The sequence below is a fragment of the Alosa sapidissima genome, chromosome 18 (genome assembly GCF_018492685.1).
Source record: "Alosa sapidissima isolate fAloSap1 chromosome 18, fAloSap1.pri, whole genome shotgun sequence".
NCBI lineage: Eukaryota > Metazoa > Chordata > Actinopteri > Clupeiformes > Clupeidae > Alosa > Alosa sapidissima.
This window is the reverse complement of record NC_055974.1, coordinates 1699507-1720242: the sequence shown is the minus strand read 5'-3', so window position 1 is coordinate 1720242 and position 20736 is coordinate 1699507. Positions and strand designations below refer to the sequence as shown.

At 39.5% G+C, this 20736-nt stretch overlaps 1 protein-coding gene and 1 long non-coding RNA gene across 3 annotated transcripts in view; one reads left to right on the top strand and one right to left on the bottom strand.

Moving 5' to 3' along the window:
* Positions 1–1954: 1954 nt before the first annotated feature.
* LOC121689673 lies at positions 1955–14180 on the top strand. Its single transcript, XR_006024846.1, has 4 exons — positions 1955–2446; positions 3057–3127; positions 3602–3655; positions 14060–14180. It is a non-coding gene; the product is annotated as an uncharacterized LOC121689673 (long non-coding RNA).
* Positions 6675–20736, bottom strand: part of lratb.1 (lecithin retinol acyltransferase b, tandem duplicate 1) — a 31679-nt gene continuing 17617 nt past the window's right edge. For both annotated transcript variants that reach the window (XM_042069678.1, XM_042069677.1), the window contains 4 exons: positions 15158–15241; positions 14073–14196; positions 12646–12736; positions 6675–6929 (listed from right to left, as the gene is read on the bottom strand). In XM_042069678.1, the coding sequence (XP_041925612.1) occupies positions 6855–6929; positions 12646–12736; positions 14073–14196; positions 15158–15241 (374 nt within the window). In that variant the 3' untranslated portion in view covers positions 6675–6854. The remainder of the gene's footprint in view (positions 6930–12645; positions 12737–14072; positions 14197–15157; positions 15242–20736) is intronic.

Sequence of the window (20736 nt, the reverse complement as noted above, 5' to 3'; positions counted from 1 at the left end):
GATTAAATACCAGCAACAGTTCCATCTTGGACAGAGGTAGTTCCATTTTGGAGATTCAGCACAGTGGTTAACACAGCATCCTCACTGGCACCATCTTCGTATCACATGAGAAAACCATGAAGAGGAAAAAAAAAATGAACATGGATGATCCTGATTTGGGACCAAACTGAGTCATAAAACAAAATGTAATCCCACTAACTGCAGCTGTAAACAAGACCTGAATTGGCTTACCAGTTCCTACAGTGTGGTCTGAAGTAGTCTGGTTTTGGGCATTCTGTGTCGTGGTGGCAACATCAGCATCTTCACTTGGTCCTTCCTGTGACTCTACACAGAATTAGGGTGGGTGAGGACATTTAAAATGGAAGACCCTGTACACCAAACTTACAACTTGTAGATTTAAATTAGAGTAGACCACCAGCATATGAATGAGTTCAACATTTTCTGATCAGGGGGACCTTAGCAGTGTCTCCATTGAACAAGGAACAGATAACTACAGTAGCTTTAGCTTGCATGCATGGCACCAATGAAATCAATTCCCTTCAGATGGCCTTAGCACAATAAAATTCAGAAAAACAGTCAATTGTCTTTGTTTTAGAGCCTCACAGTTACCTGAGGTATGTGGTAGCATAATTTAAAGGAACCAGAGTGGCTTCACATAATAGAAAAGAAATCGCTCATATCCAGACATTTCCCCTGGATGCCAGAATTAAACAAATTTGGAGATAACAAGCAGGAGATTAGCACCAAATACATGTAGGCGGTTTCACTAATCAGCTCACCTGGCTGAAGTTGTGCCAATTAGAATCAGCTGGTTCAGAGAACGATTGGAACCATGTAGCAGAGACTTGCTTTAAGGAGTGCGGCTTCAGCAGTCAATGGACCTTCTAACATTTGAGAGCAGAGTATATGGGCCATTTTTTATGATTTTGAAACCCAATTTAATATACTTCCCAATGTTTTTTTTATTCATTCAGATTTGTTTAGGGGGGTTAATAAGGGCACCATTTTCTGAGGCGTGACAAAAGCACATTTCTTTGTAGCGTACAGGGGCCTTCAACGTTACCAAAATCAAAAACGCACCGATTCCCTTACCAGTTACTCCACCTGCAGCAGATGTCTGGTTTTGGGGACTCAGGGTTGCAGTTACCACATCATCTTCACTTAGCTCATCTTTGCAAGTGTCAAATAAGTTTGTTTAGTGAGTGTGTGTGATATGGTTAGATACATAACCACAATATTATACAATTATGAAGCCATAAAACAATCCAATGTCCTTACCAGCATTTCCAGTTTCGGCAGCTGTTGTCTGATTTTGAAGACTTGGTGTTGGGGCGGGAGAATCATCTTCACTTGCACCACCTTGGGATACCATTCAAGTTTATACATTTAAATTCAACATAACCCATCCTCCGTTCTTAAACAAAGGATTATTGAGATACTCACCATCATCTCCAGTTTGGGTCTGGTTGTTGGGATTTCGTGTTAAAAAATCCACCACATCACTTCTCTGGACATCCCTCTTTGGAAAACAGAACACTTCCCAAAAGAAAAACAGAAGAAATTATTATTTATGCCAGGATTTAAAATACAACTGCCAACAGATACTTAAAACACTCACCATTACTGACACTAGCAATGATGAGCAACCACACAACAACCTTTGCCAGTACTGCCATGTTAAATCACAAAACAATAACAACAGAAGAGTGATTTCAAGTAGGCATATTGGAGGCTTATAAAGGCACAACACCCTCATTCTTTATTGAATGATCATTAGAATCACCTGAATTCCAGCTGTGCATCGTTTAGTGATGAGTGACGTCTCTGTGGCCTGATCAAACAATAATGAAGAAGGTGTAGTGTCACAGGTGCTTAACATCTTGGACTAACTAACAACTTGGCTTTATTTTCAGCCAAGGAAAGAAACTCCTCTGTCTGTTTTAGCCATGTGGGAACAGAGACGTCTGCTTGACCTCACTGGTTTAAACAGTCCATGGTCACGGTGTGAAATGTCCTTTAAAATATTTTGGGCCCTTGTCGACACTCTTGTGGTATAGAGAGGGTAGGGAGAGGTGATCTGATGGTATCTCAGCAGTAAAAGTCAAGTGTCTATAAAAGAGAAAGAAAACATATATTACAATTGGCCCTGCCCATGAGTATAATGAATGCAAACTAGTCCGCTTTTGTGACCTATAAAAGCCAAACCACACGGAGCCTAGAAGTCAGGTGCAATAGTTGTGCAGTAGTAATGCAGATGTGTGATATTGGGCAATAAGACGGAATTTTACTGACTTGATACATACGGTCATTTCCAATCACCACAACAATCTTCATGTTGAGGTCGGCCTTCTGGGCCACTTCCTGAAGTGCGACAGCATACGCAAGTAGGTTCGGCGAGGGTTGCTCACCACACCACCAGAGGACCATGTTAGAAATGACTTGCAAGGTTGGATAATGTGTGTGTTGATGTGTGTGTGTTTGTTTGTGTGCCCTTCTATGTTGGTGTTTGTGTGTATGTTTATACACACATATCTGTGTATATGTGTAAGACCAGGAGACCATAGCAATGCATACTATCTTGACAGACCAAACTACTGTGAACATGAATGTTGATAATATGATGTGGATGTTTGTGTGTGTATGAATGGAAATGTGACAAAGCGCTGGAATGAATAAGGATGTGTGTGTGTGTGTGTGTGTCAACAAAAGTAAAAGCAAAACAACTACGCACTGTTCAATTTCATCCATTATTGGAAGTCACAACATTTGAAGAAGAAGGTGTTGTGTGCCTGGCCCCGCCCACCTCTGAGTTTTTGGAAACGTTTCCCAATGGAGGGTCACCAGACTCTATTCACTTTGTGAATGAGTTTGGATTTGTCCAAGCTAGTTGTGTGTCTCTGTGTATCTGTTGTGCTGCTTTTTTGTTATAGTCAACAGGGTCACATGACTGAATCATGTCTGAGAAATTATTGCAGCTGTCAAATTTGTGTCCTTATGTAATATTTATACTGAATTGTGGACACAGAGATGTAAAATGTGTGCGTTTGTGTGTGTAGATGTCATCCTGTTTTACTTTAAGGATCCTTGGCTTTGGCAGTTGTGAGCAGAGGCATAATGATTTAGAGAGGTACAGTCAAACACACGGATGTCCACATTCCCTTAACATGAGCTGGGATCTGTTGAGAGAGGGGTGACAAGTGACAACTATGAACCCTACACACACTGACACACCCCCCACCTCCTTTACAGTGTGACTATAGTGCCATCTGCTGACTAAAACAGGCACAGCAGTTTTAGGCTAAGGTAGATTTGATCTGATTTCCTGGCCTATATTTCGTTATTTATTTGTGTACTCTACACTAATTTGGACCCTCATAGATACCATTTACAAACAGCGAGATGAAAGTTTGACAGAAACCATGTAGGTAAAGTAGTGATGTGTTAGAAGAAAGTTATCTTTTCTCAATTAAATTCACATGACTTCAATTCATAGCATTCGTTTCAGTTCACATTTGCTAGTATCCCAGGACATTGTAAATTGAAAATGTTTCCTGTATTTAAACTAATCATTTAAATGTTTGTTCCTCCACACGCCCTGCAGTTCCACTCTGCCAGAGTAGAAGACAGCACCATGGCACAGAAATCCATAGAAAAGGTGAGTACATATGGTCAATCACAGCACTGTAGTAAGTGCCAAGGAAAATGTGAGCAAACAAAAAAACAAAGCAATGAGCTAGCTTTAAAAGTGCATTGATTAAAAGGAAGCACATTGGTTTGGTCTGAAGTGTAGATTTGAGCATCGTTTATGGTAGCGAGTACAGGGACTTTAAGTATAAAATAAATGTGGTCTGTTTTTGAAACGGCCGGCTGCTTTTTTAGATCACCTGAAGCCGTTACATGGACTGCCATAGAAGACTGCCTTAGTCACAATATCAATGAGGCTGAGAGAGCCAAGGCAAAATGTATTTCATTGCATTATATTGCACACTGAAATGCACATGACTAACTTGAATCAAGAAAAGCAACAATTTTAATTTATCAGATTAAATCAATTATGGTATTCAATGTCCACACATTTTAAAATAGATGGAACCCAATTTGGACAGAACTTACATTTAAGTGTAAATACTACAATAATAATAATAATAATAATAATAATAATAATACAATTTATTTAAAGCGCCTTTCAAGTCACCCAAGGACACTGTACAATAAGACAAAAGGATATAGACATAAGAGTAGCATAAAAACATCAGACAGAGACAGTATAGAGAACATAGACATAAAAGCAACATAAAAACATATACAGGGACAGTACAAGCAGAGGTGGGCACAAATACATCAAAAACTATTTTGTTACAAATTACAAATACTGGCTCATGAAATGTAACAAAATAAAATACAAAATACTGATGTGAAAAATGTATTACAAGTACGTTACAAGTACAAAACAAATACAAGTAATTAGTAATTTGGAAATACAAAATACCCACACAATAATCATGGTATACTAACAAGGCATATTATTGAAAATGTATGCCCAAGAGACAAGAAATACTATTTTTGATTGGCTGGCAGGGGGCTATAAATTCTGTACATTGGGGCACCTATGAAGTAGATCTGGTAAAAAATGTAATCACCATGCCATATCAATGTAAACAATGATTGAACTGACAAGCAGGAATCAACAGTGGAATCAACTGTAACAAAGCAAACTACCCGACATCATTTTCATTTTCAACATGGGGGATAAACAGAATAACAACCTATAAGGTGTCCCAATATACGAAATGAATTAACTTGGGAGAGAATTCCACACCGGGAGGTCTTTGTCTCCGTCTCCTCCATTATTTCTGCATATCAGGACACCTCAGCGGATGTTACTTACATAAATCCTCATGTCAAATCCAAGTTTTAATACTGTCCTGTAGTGAGAATGAACATCAGCTATTAGGTACTCAAGGTCATGGGGTCAAAGGCCGTGGTCCTAATATTCTCCCTCAGTATCTGTATCGTTTTCAAATTTTAGTCTTGTAGCACTTAACACACCTGACAATTCAAGCTCCTAGTTACTTTTTTAATTTCTTTCAACTTCCTGACATGTTCTAAGGGGCTTTAAGTTGTCTACAGGGTGACAAAAATTGACGTAAACAAACAAATTCGGTTTACACCCCATGTTGTCCTTACAAAAGGGTGATAAAGTTGACCATTTTGGCAAAAAATAAATAAAACAGTAATAGAGGTGCAAGTGGGATGGAGGAGGCATGGTTATGAGTAGGAATGAAAAGCAGGAGTGAAAAGGTGAGTTTAACATGGATTTGAAGGTGGACAGGGAAGTGCTTTGATGTAGTGCAAGTGGGAGGGAGTTCCAGAGTTTGGGCCCTGTCACACATGGAACGGAGATGTGCAGTGGGGGTGGATAGGAGGTAGGCATCAGTGGAGCGTAATGTGCTGGTTGGTTGGTAAGGGGTCAGGAGGCTTGAAAGATAAGAGGGTGCAAGATTGTTGTGCTTTGAAGACAAGGAGGATGATCTCTTTGCTGAGACGCCAAAGAGCAGGGCATTACAGTAGTCAAGTCTGGAGGTTATGAAAGCATGAATGAGAGTCTCAGCAGTGGTGGGGTTAAGGGACGGGCAGAGTTTAGAAATGTTTGAGGTGGAAGAAGGCCGTTTTAGTGATGTATTTGATGCGAGTCAAAGGAAAGGGTAGAGTCAATTATGACACCAAGGTTCTTGACTTCAGAGGTAGTGGTGGTGAAGTAACCAGGGATGGATAACTGATTGTTCCAGCTTTTTCAGTACAGATGGTGTGGCAATGAGTATGGCTTCCATCTTGTCATGGTTTAATTTGAGAAAGTTGTGTCATCCAGTTGCTTATGGCATTGAGACAGGTGACCAGATTGGAGGGAGGGAGTGTGGGAGGGCTTAGTGTGAATATAGAGTTTTGTGTGTCATCAGCATAGCAGTGGAAGTTTCTCAAGTGGAACCATACTGACAAAATATGACCAAGGGGGAGGATGTAAATGACAAAGAGCAGGGGACTTCGGACAGAACCCTGGGGAACACCATATGAGGGGTGAACTGGGGGACCTGAAATTACCTATGGAGACAAACTGATCCCTAACTGTGAGATGATGCGTTTTAGATCGTCAGAATAAGAAGTGTTACTTCTTAGATCCTTTGTAGCCATTTGTTCAGCCTATCTTCCATGTTTGGCTTCTCCACCAGAAACCATGTCGGGAGCCTGCCTTGGTCCCCAAATACTATAGAACCTTAAGTATATGGTGGAGTGTGATGCTTCCTTGACTGTATTTGAAAATGACCAAATGAGGAAACAATGACAGGCGTGATACACCCCTAAACCAGTCCTGGATTTGGACGTTCCGTTTCAAAGGCGATCAAGGGGCCCCACTCACCAACACGATATCCTCTTCATCTGCATACTTTAGCCCAGTCCAATCATCTCAAGGGCTTAGATCACTGGATCTGAAACTATGTTATATAGCTGCAGTAATATTCGATCACCTTGTTTAACACATATAATACCCTTATTTTGGTGACGAACACCATTGACTTAGATCCTGGTCACACAGTAGGAGTCCTGGATTAAACTTACCATTTAACGGTCAACAGTAGTTTGTTGAGTCAGAAATAAAGATATTTAGGAGTCAAAAATGAAGATATTAATATTTTAGATATTTAGATATTTTAATCTTAATTCATTTTATGATATAAAATGAAATCTCTATACAGTTATTTTTCCGACATAGCATTCAAATGTTTTAATGGATATAAAAATATTCAGTTCATTAAAGTGTTACCAATGTTCAAATGTTAAACATAAGAGGCACTGTTTTAGTCCACCAGTGACTTCAGATCAGGCAGTCCCTTCAGTTTGTAGTCCAGCAGCATCTGGCCATAACCTTTGCCCTGAGGAAATATGAAGAGATTTTTATATTTCTACTACTGGTACTATTCCCCTGCTTCACTTTATTTGAATGTATTGTAGGTACAACGTGCATAATATCTGTTAATTTCTATACTTCAGTGTTTCCCATACATTGACTAATCTGTGGCGGGGCGCCACGAAATAAAAATCGGCCGCCACAGATTAATATTCTATGTTTAATTTAATTCAATTTAATTTAAATTAAATATAAGGTCAAATCCTTGCATTGCCATTGAGCTGCGCTTTTTACGCACGCAGCCTTTCCTTGCCCCGCCCCGCTCTCTCTCGTAGCCCGCTGCCACTCCTCTGCATGTGCATTTAAGAAAAATATTCACGATTGTTGAAGGATTGTTGTTGCCACATAGAAGCATTGCATAGAAGACGTTTGGCTAAACTGCTATTAAATCCGCTTAGCATTGTGACCATGCTGCGCAAATTTGTTCAAAACTGCTGCATTGAAGTGAACTCTGCTAAGGTCTTATCACAACATAGTAGGCTACATTGAAGAGACTAAACTAAGTTAAGTTATGAAATCAAGCAGTATCTCAAAGCTAACATTAGAATACTGTTTGGATGTCGAATTTAGCATGCTTACAGCTGCTTGTCAATTTCGTTGAAGGGCTCATTTTATTGACTCTGACACTGAATGTTTGCAAAATCCCGATGTAAATGGAAAAGTGTGTTTCAAAATTCAAAAGTGCGTGAACCTTTATTTTAACCTGTTGAGGAGTACGGTCACAAATATGTGATCAGATGCAGCTGGGCCCCTGGGAGTACGATCACAAATATTTGATTAGAACGTTTTCGAAAAAGGTTCTATAACATGACGCAACAATTACCCTCAGGGACTTTTCTGCCATTAAATAATTTTAAGAACACTGAAACTAAAGAACGTTCGCGTAGAATTCTAGAAGGAGCCAGGAAAATAATTCACTCTCTGGGGAACGGCATTGTCTTAAAGAATTCACTCCTCAACAGGTTAACTATGTAGAAAACGTTATGAATTGCATCCACACATCAGCAGCCTTTCAACTGTGTTACAATTGCAAGGGTTCCCTCAAATGTCTTAAAAAGTGACAGGCACTCAATTAGACCTATAGAGCATCACAGTCCCGCCCACAGGAGTTTCCGGAAGTAAGAATTCAATGCAATTTCTCCATTGACAATTCGGGTATAAGCCATAAAAACTTAACTGCACATGGTAGACTCAAAACCAGCTACAGCTGTACTAAGCGATTGTGCACTGCAAAAAATGAAATCTAACCAAGTGTTGATAATCTTATATTAAGATCAAAAAATCTATTTGGTATTGCTTTTAGTATGAAAAGACTTACCTAGCGCTCTCTCGAAAGATCATTTTGACTTAATTTAAGAAGACTTTGACTTATTTTAAGGAGTCTTATCAAGACAAATTTGCTCAACGCACTGGCAGACAAATTTGCTTGTTTTTAGGACAAATTTGCTTAACGCACTGGCAGACAAATTTGCTTGTTTTCAGGATGAGATGTCTTAATTTAAGAAACGTTTGACTTATTTTAAGTCAAATGATTTGATGAGAAAGTGCTAGTTAAGTGTCTTTATACTAAAAACAATACCAACTCGTTTTTTTTATCTTGATATAAGATTAATAACACTTGGTTAGATTTTGTTAGATAAGCAGTTTTTGCAGTGTGTATGCTCATATAGACGCCAAAAGTTCACGGGGCACTAACCTCGTTTTGAGATAAATGTCTTTTTTTCGCGATGTCTTGGATAAGTACTTCATTACCCACAATCCTGAACAATCCCACAGTGATGCCTCTGATTGGTGGAAAGGCCGTTAAGATCATAGTTTGAAACTTTATCAGCGAAAATTATTGACAAAGATGGCAGAGTCTTTTACTGCCTATGGCGAAAATCTTAATGTGAATAAAAACTTTCTAGACTAACATTGGTACTTGTATCAACAAGGATTGTGGTTTATATATCACACGAACTTAGTCAGGGCCAAATACACCATCAAATAGAACACTGTAAATGCTAGTTTGAACACTTAACTTTTCAGGTAGCCGATAGGCTAATCATTAGCCTTTCAGACATTAGAATGTCATTATAATGCTGCTAACATTAGCCTACATGCTGCAACACAGGTATGAAATATATTATGTTTTAGTGACCTTGTTGTTTCTATGAACATGAATTGTTGTTTATAGGAAACATCAAGTTAGTCGAGGCATAAAAAGCCCTGTATCCCCATTAAGTACTTAAACCTTTGAACTAGCTAGCTAGCTGATAGCACAAGCTGGATGCTACACTGCAGTAAAATGGTTAGCAAACCGTCCATGCCCCCGTGAATATTTCACTGTTTCAAGGATGAAATCAAGAGTGTCCAAAGGGGTGAAAACCACTTTAAATTGGGTCACATTATTGACTGTTGTGTGTCGAGGGTCAGCTTGTGGGTTTTGTAAGGGCCAGCATGAGGGACAAGACCTATCAAACCTACGAAGTTGTGTGGTGAGTTTTGCAGGGAGGTTGGTAATGCTAGTTAACATTAGCTAGGCTACTGTAACCTTCATACTGTACGAGTCATATCATCAATTAACCTAGAAATACTTCTTCGTACATTTAATGAACATTTTGTGTAATAATTCACAGCAAGTTAATAAACTGAATATGGCGGTCCAAGAGCAGACCATGCACCGGTCCATGCATCAGGATGGCAGTCAGATACGAAGCACACAGAAAATATGTACACAGTCTTGTACCTTTGACTTTTTTTGGACTTTCTCTTCGTTTTTTCACTCGAAAGGATAGGTTGTATGCTTATGAGTTACGCCGTAGCTGATTAGCCTAAGACATGCTCTAAAACTCTTTAGATATGGATTTTTCCAAAACGTCAATGGGAGAAATGAATGGGAAATTTACTTCCGGAAACTAAGCTCTTTCGGAGGAGGGGCGGGACTGTGATGATCTATATACTACCAAGACGATCTTAATACCCCCCCAACCCCCCCCCGTTGTCCAAGTCAGCTACTGCCACAAATTCACCCTTCGCTAAGTCCCGCCCTCCTTAGTTACTGTTGCTATGCCTGACAAGCATAGGGGGAGAACCGGAACTTTTCAATGAAATGTAATTTACAAAGACATCGTACCACACTGAAAGCTAATATTTTGTCACTAGCAACCTACAGTACATCTGTCCTCTGTCAAATACAGTTGGAATTTCATCTCTGAACAAAACCGTTCATGAGTTATTTAAGCAGAAGTTGAATGTGCGTTTTGTTTCATTTGACTCTCCTGGCCAGAATGAATGGAACAGGCATGGGGGACGAAAGAAACATACCATTTAAGCTATGTACTTCCCACAACTTCAATATTTGACATATCATGAATGGTACTTCAAATAGGTGTTATTTTTAATAGATTGCTGATGGGCTATACATCTTGGTGAACGTCTGTTAACAACTTCTTGCCGTTATCGTGAAGCGTGTATCTCGCGGTTATGGAAATATCATGCAATATGCCATTTTTTACAGTTAGAACAGGGGTCTCAAACTCAAATGAGCTGGGGGCCAATTCTGCCAACGTCATCTGATTGGAGGGCCGGCTATTTCTGAAAATGCAATGTTCTTTTTTTCAAATACCACACAAAACTGCAAACAGAAAGTGCAAGTGTTTTTATCTAGTTTTAGACACCTGTGCTAGCAACCTTAGCTTATAAATAAAATAATGATAAAATAAATATTAATACAAATTATAAAATAAATGAAAAACATAAAAACAGGTATGTGTGTGTGTTTCACACCAAATAAAAATATTTCCTCTCATAACTTTTTTAAACCTGGCAAACTAGGCATCAGGGTTAAGAAAGCAACACCATTGGATTTTTATATCAAAATTTCAAAAGGCCATGGCTTGAAAGTGGTCAGAGATAAAGTCCTACTGTAAATGTAAAAATCTTTAGTAAAACAAAAGTTTATGAAGGGGGTAAATTTACCCATCTAATTTGTCACTGGATGGCAAGCACCTCAAATGATGCACCTTTCAGTAAATACTGGATGAACATATTTAAGCAGGTTTACTTTCCCTTTTTCATATTACCCACATAACAAATTAACAGGAAAACACCTAAGATGTTGTGGTTTAGTAATTACTACAATATAGGCCTACAATAAAGTATTCTGGTCAAACAGTTCCTATCGCGGGTAATCTGCAGTACCCAGAAGTTCGCATCATATTGCGGGTGACTTTGTAGTTCTTTAGAGCCCTATTTCTACTAGCCCTGCTGTCTGTACCACATCCATTACGGACACTATCATCACGATTACCACTGCAACCTCCAAGCTATGTTGGGCAGAGGGTCGAAACAAGCATGGTATGCTTAGTGGACACCGTTGAATACACGCACCTCCATTCACAGACGCACCGTGACTATCACTGTCATAGACGATCGATCATAATCTCCAAAAGGATATTCTCCTTCAGAATTAGAATAGGTGAATAACATAGCTTACCTAAGACTTCATCACACGTGAACGTTTTTCAACATTTGGTGTAGGCCTATTTCTGCTTAATTTCTGCAACACTATGGCCTGCATCGCTTCCGCGTCATTACAAATGCACGTCTTTGTGTTTCTCGGGTGTAATATAAGTATTTCCTGAAAACTTTGCGCAGCGATTTTGGGTTTGAATCAAGCTCTGGATGTCTTGCACATAGTGGAGCAGAGTAGGCCTACAAATGAGATTTGTCACCGTACCTGGATCTATCGTCTATTTTAATCAGTATCGTTGTTTGTCGCAATTAATAGCCTCAAGGGCCGGATTACATTATTATTTTGTCATACGTCGCGGGCCGGAATTGGGCAGGACGCGGGCCGAATTTGGCCCGCGGGCCGGGTGTTTGAGACCCCTGAGTTAGAACAATATGTATTCCCAATTATATTTTGTTTCTATAGTGTAACATGTTATTTTACTGTGTCTTTATGTGGGTTAGGGCACCACACATCTAATTAAGTTCATCATGACCCACAGGCATTCAGTCTCCACAGGATAACATGGCAAAACTCGAAAAGCTTGTCAGACCTCCCGTGCCTAGTGACGGGTTGCTAAGCCACGATTGGCCTGTGGCGGTTTTCGGGTGTGGCTTAGCGAAGGGTGAATTGAATCCAATTCTGTGGGAAACACTGTACTTGACAAGCACCAAGTGCAAGTGTACATGATGGGTGCAATATAAATTTAACTGAATATCACTCTCATGGAAATTTACTTTAAATACTTAATACTTGATATATATATATATAAAGAGATTACAGTGTGCGGCTACTCTGTTTTTCAATTATCTTGAGTTTTCCATCAACAAATGCAAACACTGACAAACTGTTTGAGAAGGTAGTTCTCCGACAAAGGGTTACCATTGAAATGGAATGTTTACTCAAAATCATTCTGTTGAACTGTTCAGAGAAAACTTAGTAACTGGTGACAATATTATCAATAAAAGCTAAAATCCTGACAGTAGTTACAATTCCTGATGGTACAATTACACTACATTAGCTGTTATGATGATTAATGACAGGACATGTCAAGTGGATGTAGCATGTAGTAGGACACAGGAAACTCCATGGATGGTTTTAAGAGCACCACTGTGCAAACAACTGAATTAATGGCATATTTTGTCAAGTTTGCATTTGTGTGTTTTTGCTATGTGTATATTTGCCATACCTGAGGGTCACTGCGCAGTGATGCTACCCCTCCCCCACCAAGCGAATTTTGTAGAAGAAAGTTAAGGCCATTGATGCCAGGCAACTCAAACCTGAGAACACAAACAAACACACACACACGCACGCACACACACACCTCACTAATTAACAGGTGTGACACCTCTGCAAAAAAAAATAAATCTAACCAAGTGTTATTAATCTTATATTGAGATCAAAAAGTCTAGTTAGTATTGTTTTTTAGTATGAGATACTTGCCTAGCACTCTCTCGAAAGTGAAATATAATTTTGACTTAATTTAAGAAGACTTTGGCTTATCTTATCAAGTCAAAGTTTCTTAACGCGCTGGCAGACAAATTTGCTTGTTTTTAGGACAGATTTGCTTAAAGGAGAATTCCGGTGTGATATTGACCTAAAGTGTATTGAAACATGATACCGAGTGTGAACGTATGTCTCATAGCCATCTCGGCTTGTCCCCTGCACTCCAAAATCTGGCGCTAGTTAGCCGATGCTACCAACAGCTTTTTCAATAGTAGTGCTTCGGCATCGGGCTAGCCATGCAAATAAATCACTGTTTTACACCCATTTACGAGGCTCAATGTATCTCCACACTTCATTGGTAGACTTCCGAGGGCCCTGACATTTAAAACGAGACATTGAGAACTTTGAAAAAGCACTGGTAGTTCACTTACAAGACGATTTATACAGACAGTATCTTCACGAAGTTTAGCGTTTGCAGCCATCTTGAATTTAGTCACGATAAGTCGAGCGACGAGTAAGAATGAACAGGTATGATAAGGGATCAGATTCCAAAAATAATTCAGTGGAAATGCATCGATTCCAGTTGCTGCTACTGGAAGAAACTGGAATCCATGCATTTCCACTGAATTTTTTCAAAAGTTCTCAATGTCTCGTTTTAAATGTCAGGGCCCTCGGAAGTCTACCAATGAAGTGTGGAGATACATTGAGCCTCGTAAATGGGTGTAAAACAGTGATTTATTTGCATGGCTAGCCCAATGCCGAAGCACCACTATTGAAAAAGCTGTTGGTAGCATCGGCTAACTAGCGCCAGATTTTGGAGTGCAGGGGACAAGCCGAGATGGGCTATGAGACATACGTTCACACTCGGTATCATGTTTCAATACACTTTAGGTCAATATCACACCGGAATTCTCCTTTAACGCACTGGCAGATATATTTGCTGGTTTTCAGGATGAGATGTCTTAATTTAAGAATAGTTTGTCTTATTTTAAGTCAAATGATTAAATGAGAAAGTGCTATGTAAGTCTCTTATACTAAAGACAAAACCAATTAGATTTTTTGACCTTGATATAAGATTCATAACACTTGGTTAGATAAGCAGTTTTTGCAGTGTGCATACAACTCCAGGCCTCTCCTCCGTCTCCTCATGTCTGCAGGGCAGGGTCTCACCTGGTGACTGCTGGCCTGTGGGGGTGGTCCTGCTGGATGAGGTGCTGGAAGTACTCCTCCACCACTGAGGCACTCAGGTGCTTCTTCAGGTACGGGTAGAAGAGGGGATGCCGCGCAATGACTCCTTAGAAAACCCAAGACATCCCAGCAAACAATATTTACATGAAAACATTAAATAAAAACTATGAGATCTATCTATTTTGCAGTCATACTGTTGTTATAGATACTGTATCTATCTGTGATCTACTGTATATTGTCTGATCTACTCATACCATAATCTCCTCTATCCAAAGTGGTAGACCTATTTCACTTCTATTTCAACTCTAGATGCACAATACAAATGACTCTGCATATGTAGGCTGCAGTCAATCAGTAGCACGATCATCCTAGAGTGACCATGCAAAATTGCTCAATGCTATTTGGTATTTTAATGTTCAACCTCTGCATCAATCTTCCAAAAACCTGTGTGGTGTGGTTTTTCACCGAAATACAGCCATACACCAAGTTTACCAAATTACCAAATAAGGCTACTTGACAAGTCTCAGATTTTTTCCAGGAGGCTCTTGGATTTTCAACATTTCTCACGTGTCATGTTGTTGAGACTATGGGCCCTAATTTGAATGATTGGCAAAGTCTCAAAGTCTAACTAAAGCTAATTTTTGGAACTAGCCATTATTTGCTAATTGGGCACATTGCACATTGTTAATCAGCTCAATAGTCGTACATACCACATGGTAGCTATAATTTATGCACAAAAAAATTGCACAGACTTTGCCTGACGTTTAAATTAGGGCCCTACAAAGCACAGATTTTTGCAATCAGTGACATAGAATGGAATAATTATCATAAATCCAGTAGACTAACTTTGCAGTGTGAGTGAGAAACTGGCTTGTTTTCACTGTCCAATGCCCATGTTGTAACAATGTCACATATGCAGTGGGTCAGACCTCAAGGGGACCCCCAGTGGGTACTGACCTCAAGGATTTCAGTCATGTAAACTTCACAGCTATGATAATTATATGTTTCTTATAAAAGGATTTTGTATAAAACTCCTGAGCTTGTGGGTGAACAGGAAGGCGCCTCACCGATGTTAGCAGAGTCACCTTTGTCCCCGCTCCTGGTGTAGGCCAAGTCTTCCAGACGATAGTTGTGAGGGCCGCTGGGCAGATCTAGAACAGATGCACTCACTGTTAGAACATTTCTGTGGTCGTGTCTCCAAACAGCGGTCCACATTTGCACAAACCCTCTTTTCCCTTTCTCTCCCTCCTGCCCTCCCCTCTCCCCCTGTTCAGAGAGACTTCATCAAAGAGACACCTTCCCCTAGGCTTCTCCCTGCATTTGTTTGACACAGCATACACCGTGTAAAGAGGGCTCCACACATTGAAATCACCTCCTGTTCATTGGAGAAGTTCAACATATTCTTTAGTAGTATAACTGAATGTGGGTATTCGTTCTGCTCTTGGGTGTATGTGAAATTTCTGACAACTCTAGTCGTGGTGTGTGTGTGTGGTGCATGATAAGTGGGTGCATGCCCACTTGACCCCAAAGGCAACTTTGTGAACCGTTATTATCTAGGCTATATCTAGACCAAATATGAATTCACTATACTAATACTAGTACAGGAAATGCAACCTCTTGGAACATATATATATATTATGTACAGGTATATGTTTTACAATATACATTTTCTAAGTACACTACCGTTCAAAAGTATGGAGTCACTTAGAAATGTCCTTATTTTTGAAAGAAAAACATTGTTTTTCAATTAATATAACATTAAATTAATCAGAAATACAGTCTAGACATTGTTAATGTGGTGAATGACTATTCTAGCTGAAAACGGCTGATTTTTAATGGAATATCTACATAGGTATACAGAGGCCCATTTCCAGCAACCATCACTCCTGTGTTCTAATGGTACATTGTGTTAGGCTAATTTGAGGATTAGAAATACCTTGTGCAATTATGTTAGCATAACTGAAAACTATTGTTCTGATTAGAGAAGCTATAAAACTGGCCTTCCTTTGAGCTAGTTGAGTATCTGGAGCATAAGCATTTCTGGGTTCGATTATACTCTCAAAATGGCCTGAAAAAAAGAACTTTCTTCTGAAACTCTTCTTCCATGTTAGTCAGGGGGCCTATGTGGTTTCTGTGGGATTGAAATGTTAATTTTTGGAGAGTGGTTGGACTGTCTTTAGAGGTCATTGAACATGGAGAAAAATGATGTCTCCATTTTTTTTACCTGTTTTAACCCTATTTTTGTGAAATTGTATATTTCACTATAATTAACACCATAAATATTGCCTAAATCACTGGCTATGTTGAATAAAGTTCACAAAACAGTTATTTTATTATTTTCAACAGTATGATTGTATGTCAGTATTATGATTGTATGTCAAACAATTAGAGATAAGATCAATAACCAATCAGTTTCACCAAATACACATGCTCCATTGCTGAAAGATAGCAAAATCACTGAATCACAGATGAGACCTCAAACAACATCTAATTAATTTACATATACACAACATATTAGATCTCACCTCCACAATGTCCTCATCAAAATCTACAACTAGTCTACTAAACCCTATTTGTACTCACCTTCTTAAGACTGGTCTCCCCTTCCTGGATAATGTTTTGCTCTAGATTATAAATAATTCTGTCAGGGCATGTACTGCAGTCATTTAAGACATCTGTTATTAAGCTCTCCCACAAAAAACCTATCCTTGTATTGGTTCTCCTGGACCTCAGCATGACATACTACTTAGGTTTGAAAATTTGATAGGCATCAAAGACTCAGCACTCGCTTGGTTTAGATCATACCTTCCTAACCGTCAACAATTTGTACAGGTCCATAATAAACCATCTACCCAGATTATGGTAAAATATGGAGTGCCTCAAGGCTCAGTACTGGGGCCCCTGTTGTTTAGCAGATGATACATAACTATACCTCTCCATAAAACCTGATGAATTAACCCCGTTAGCCAAACTTGACACATGTATAAGAGCTATAAAGACATGGATGACGAATAATGTCCTGCTTTTAAACTCAGATAAAACAGAAGTCATGGTTTTAGGTCCAAAAAGATGAGGGATATCCTATCCACATCACAGGCTACATATAGTGATCTTCCACTGACCTCATCCACAAGTGTTAAAAACCTAGGAGTTATAATTGACCAGGACCTAGCACTAAGTAATCACATAAAACAGATCACCAAAACTTAATTTGACCATTTAAGGAACATTTCAAAGATAATGAAGTCCTTCTCCTTACCAGATGCCAAGAAATTAATGTTTTGTCATCTCAAGGATAGACTATTGCAATGCTATTGCAATGCTATTATGCTGGCTGTAATAATACCTGTCTAAAGAGCTAACAGTTTATTCAAAATGCAGCTGCTCACACACACACAAAAATATGAACATATTTTCCCATCCTAGCATCTTTACACTGTCTACCTGTTAAAAGTAATTGACTTCAAAATAATACTTATAGTTCTTGGTTGGTTGCCTGCATTGAAAGAGGACACCTCATGAAGACGCTCTTTTGTCTGCTTCTGACAGAAGAAGCACTTATCTATGCTGGCAGCAGCTGCTGCTGAACAAGTGTACAAAGTCCCTCTAGATGGACTTGATGCAGTTGCAGGTGTTGCTGCAGGTTCAGAAGATGGTCTACCACGTCTTTTCTGAAGACACTGAGTCCTGCCTGCTTCACATGATTTCTAGTATTGAATCTTAGCATGCTGCAGATGCTCACTGTTACAGGTGGATTTGTAGCAGTTCCTGTGCCAAACTGCTTTGTTCTCTTGTAAGATAACTGCACTGTAACAATGTAATCGTTGGCTGATCTGTGATCCCCATCTCTATACTCTCTCATGGACAAAAACAAGAAATTTGGCATATGTCTCTAGTGATGGTTCATTCACCAGTCCACACATATCTGCCACTGGATACATAGCCCAAAATCTGTTTCTTTTAGAATATGTGTGCCATCACCGGACTAACAGAAAGACACACCTCAGAATATAACCTAACTAGACTGTGCCACCATGGACTATGAAAATGTGATTTCTCAAATGTAGAAGGCTAGAAGGTCACTAATATCACCAACCATGAAGAACAGAGCACTATGTGCTTCAGGTTATTCGATATTCTAAATTCTCTGCCAGCTATCATCAGCCAACTGTCAATGGTAGTCAGGGATGGATTACTGCATGGGCCTACCGGGCCCAAGCCCAGGGGAGACAAAGAGTCAGGGGGCCCAAGCCATTGCATGGAATCATTGCCTCAATATCAACATATCATATCAACATATAGGCTATGAATCTGATTGAATTAAAGTATTGGGCATCCCCAAAATGCACCAGAATATAGGAAATCACATCAAATACATTTTTAAAAATGTCCCCCGCAACAATTAGTGGGTGGCCCTTAATACATCTGGGCCCAGTGGCCTGAAAGTTCATAATCCATCCATGCTGGTGGTGTCTCTCTTTGTTACACACACACACACACACACACACACCTGTTTGTTTGTCTATCTGATCATTTACCCTTTCTTTTCATCACACTTACATAAGCTACGGAAGGCCTTACAGACTTCAGCTAGTACTAAGTAAAAGTCTATTAAGTCTATTAAACTTGATTTAACAGAGATCTCTGCACTTTGTGCTCTGAATGGGTGTAGACAAGAACTGACAGAGCAGGCTAGGCCTACACTCAAGCACACTAATAGGCATGAATTGATTGTATTGATATTGAAGTATTATTTTTTTTAGCGGACAATTTCGAGAATTATAGGCACAATTTCTTGTTAAAGAGATCAATCATCAGCCTAAAAATGTTTTATAATGTTGTATTGTTTATGTGGCCCACTTTTGCACACCTTGTAGGCACCAAACCCTATGCTATAATATCAGCAATGTGAGGTTTATGGACAAAACACCATATTTGACCTTTTCTGAATTTGACCTTTGATTTGGGTCCTTCAAAACCTTCAACCTTTTTTTTTACTCTTAAGAACCCCTAGAACAAAAATTAACATGCGAATCCCACAGGCCCCCAAATTAGACACATAGGCCCCCCAACTATGTGTGAAAGTGTGTGAAACTAAAAAAAAAAATCCTACAACGGTGTGTACTACTCCCTTCAGAGAATAGCACAAACAGGCTCTAATCAAAATACAAAGAGAAGAGGCCTCGGTGCACAACTAAGCAAGAGGACAAGTATATTAGAGTCTCTAGTTTGAGAGATAAACGCCTTACAGGTCCTCAACTGGCAGCTTCATTAAATGGTACCCGCAAAACGCCAATCTCAACGTTCACAGTGAAGAGGTGATGCTGGCCTTCTAGGCAGAGTGGCAAAGAAAAAGCCATATCTGAGACTAGCCAATAAAATGAAAAGATTAAGATGGGCAAAAGAACACAGACATTGGACAGAGGAAGATTGGAAAAAAGTGTTATGGACAGACAAATCTAGGTTTGAGGTGTTTGGATCACACAGAAGATCATTTGTGAGATGCAGAACGAGTGAAAAGATGCTGGAGGAGTGCCTGGCGCCATCAGTGGGGCTGCTTTGGTGCTGGTAAAGTGGGAGATTTGTAAAAGGGATTTTGAATAAGGAAGGCTATCACTCCATTTTGCGAACCATGCCATACCCTGTGGACAGCGCTTGATTGGAGCCAGTTTCCTCCTACAACAGGACACTGACCTAAAACACACCTCCAAAACCTAGTTAAGGAAGAAGCATTCAGCTGGTATTCTGTCTCTAATGGAGTGGCCAGCGCAGTCACCAGATCTCAGCCCTATTGAGCTGTTGTGGGAGCAGCTTGACTGTACGGTGGGTACTGTAAGAAGTGCCCATCAAGCCAACCCAACTTGTGGGAGGTGCTTCAGGACGTGTGGCAGAGGTGGGACCAAGTCACTGTTTGGCAAGTCACAAGTAAGTCCCAAGTCTTAGCAGTCAAGTCCAAGTCAAGTCCCAAGTAAATACAGAGAAGGGCAAGTCGAGTCCAAGTCCAAGTCACATCAAAGCCAAGTCGAGTCCAAGTCCAAGTCCCAATCTTTTTCAAGTCCTAAACAAGTCATCAGGTACTCTTCACTTAAAGGACCAGTATGTAGGAAATAATGGAAAGTAAACTGTAACCATTCCAAAAATGATCACCATATGTTGTCAGAGAGTACACAAAAGGGTTGCGATATGGTGAGGGACAGGTCGTGTTGCGCTATGAAAGAACATGTGTAGCCTACTTTCTACACTGCAAAAACTGCTTATCTAACAAAATCTAACCAAGTGTTATTTTTTTTTTGTCATTAAAGTTTTTATTAATTTTTACAATTTCACAAACATTAAATCACAGGCATACAACAAAACATCCCATACCTGAGAGAAAGACAAAACAAAAACAAACAAACATAGGAAAAAAAAAAAAAAAAAACCTAAAGGCAGCTCACATTCACCCTCACAGCACCCCTTTCCTCATTACACACCCAATTATACACTTATAACACACATATACACTTATTCATTACATTACCTAGTATCTTTTGTACCAATGCTGTAATCAAAATACAACCATGCTTGGCTATTTCTGCTTGGATTATTCTGCACCCTCCCAATTATCAGTTCAAAAGCGGCTGTCTCTGTCATAAGTTTGAGCCAT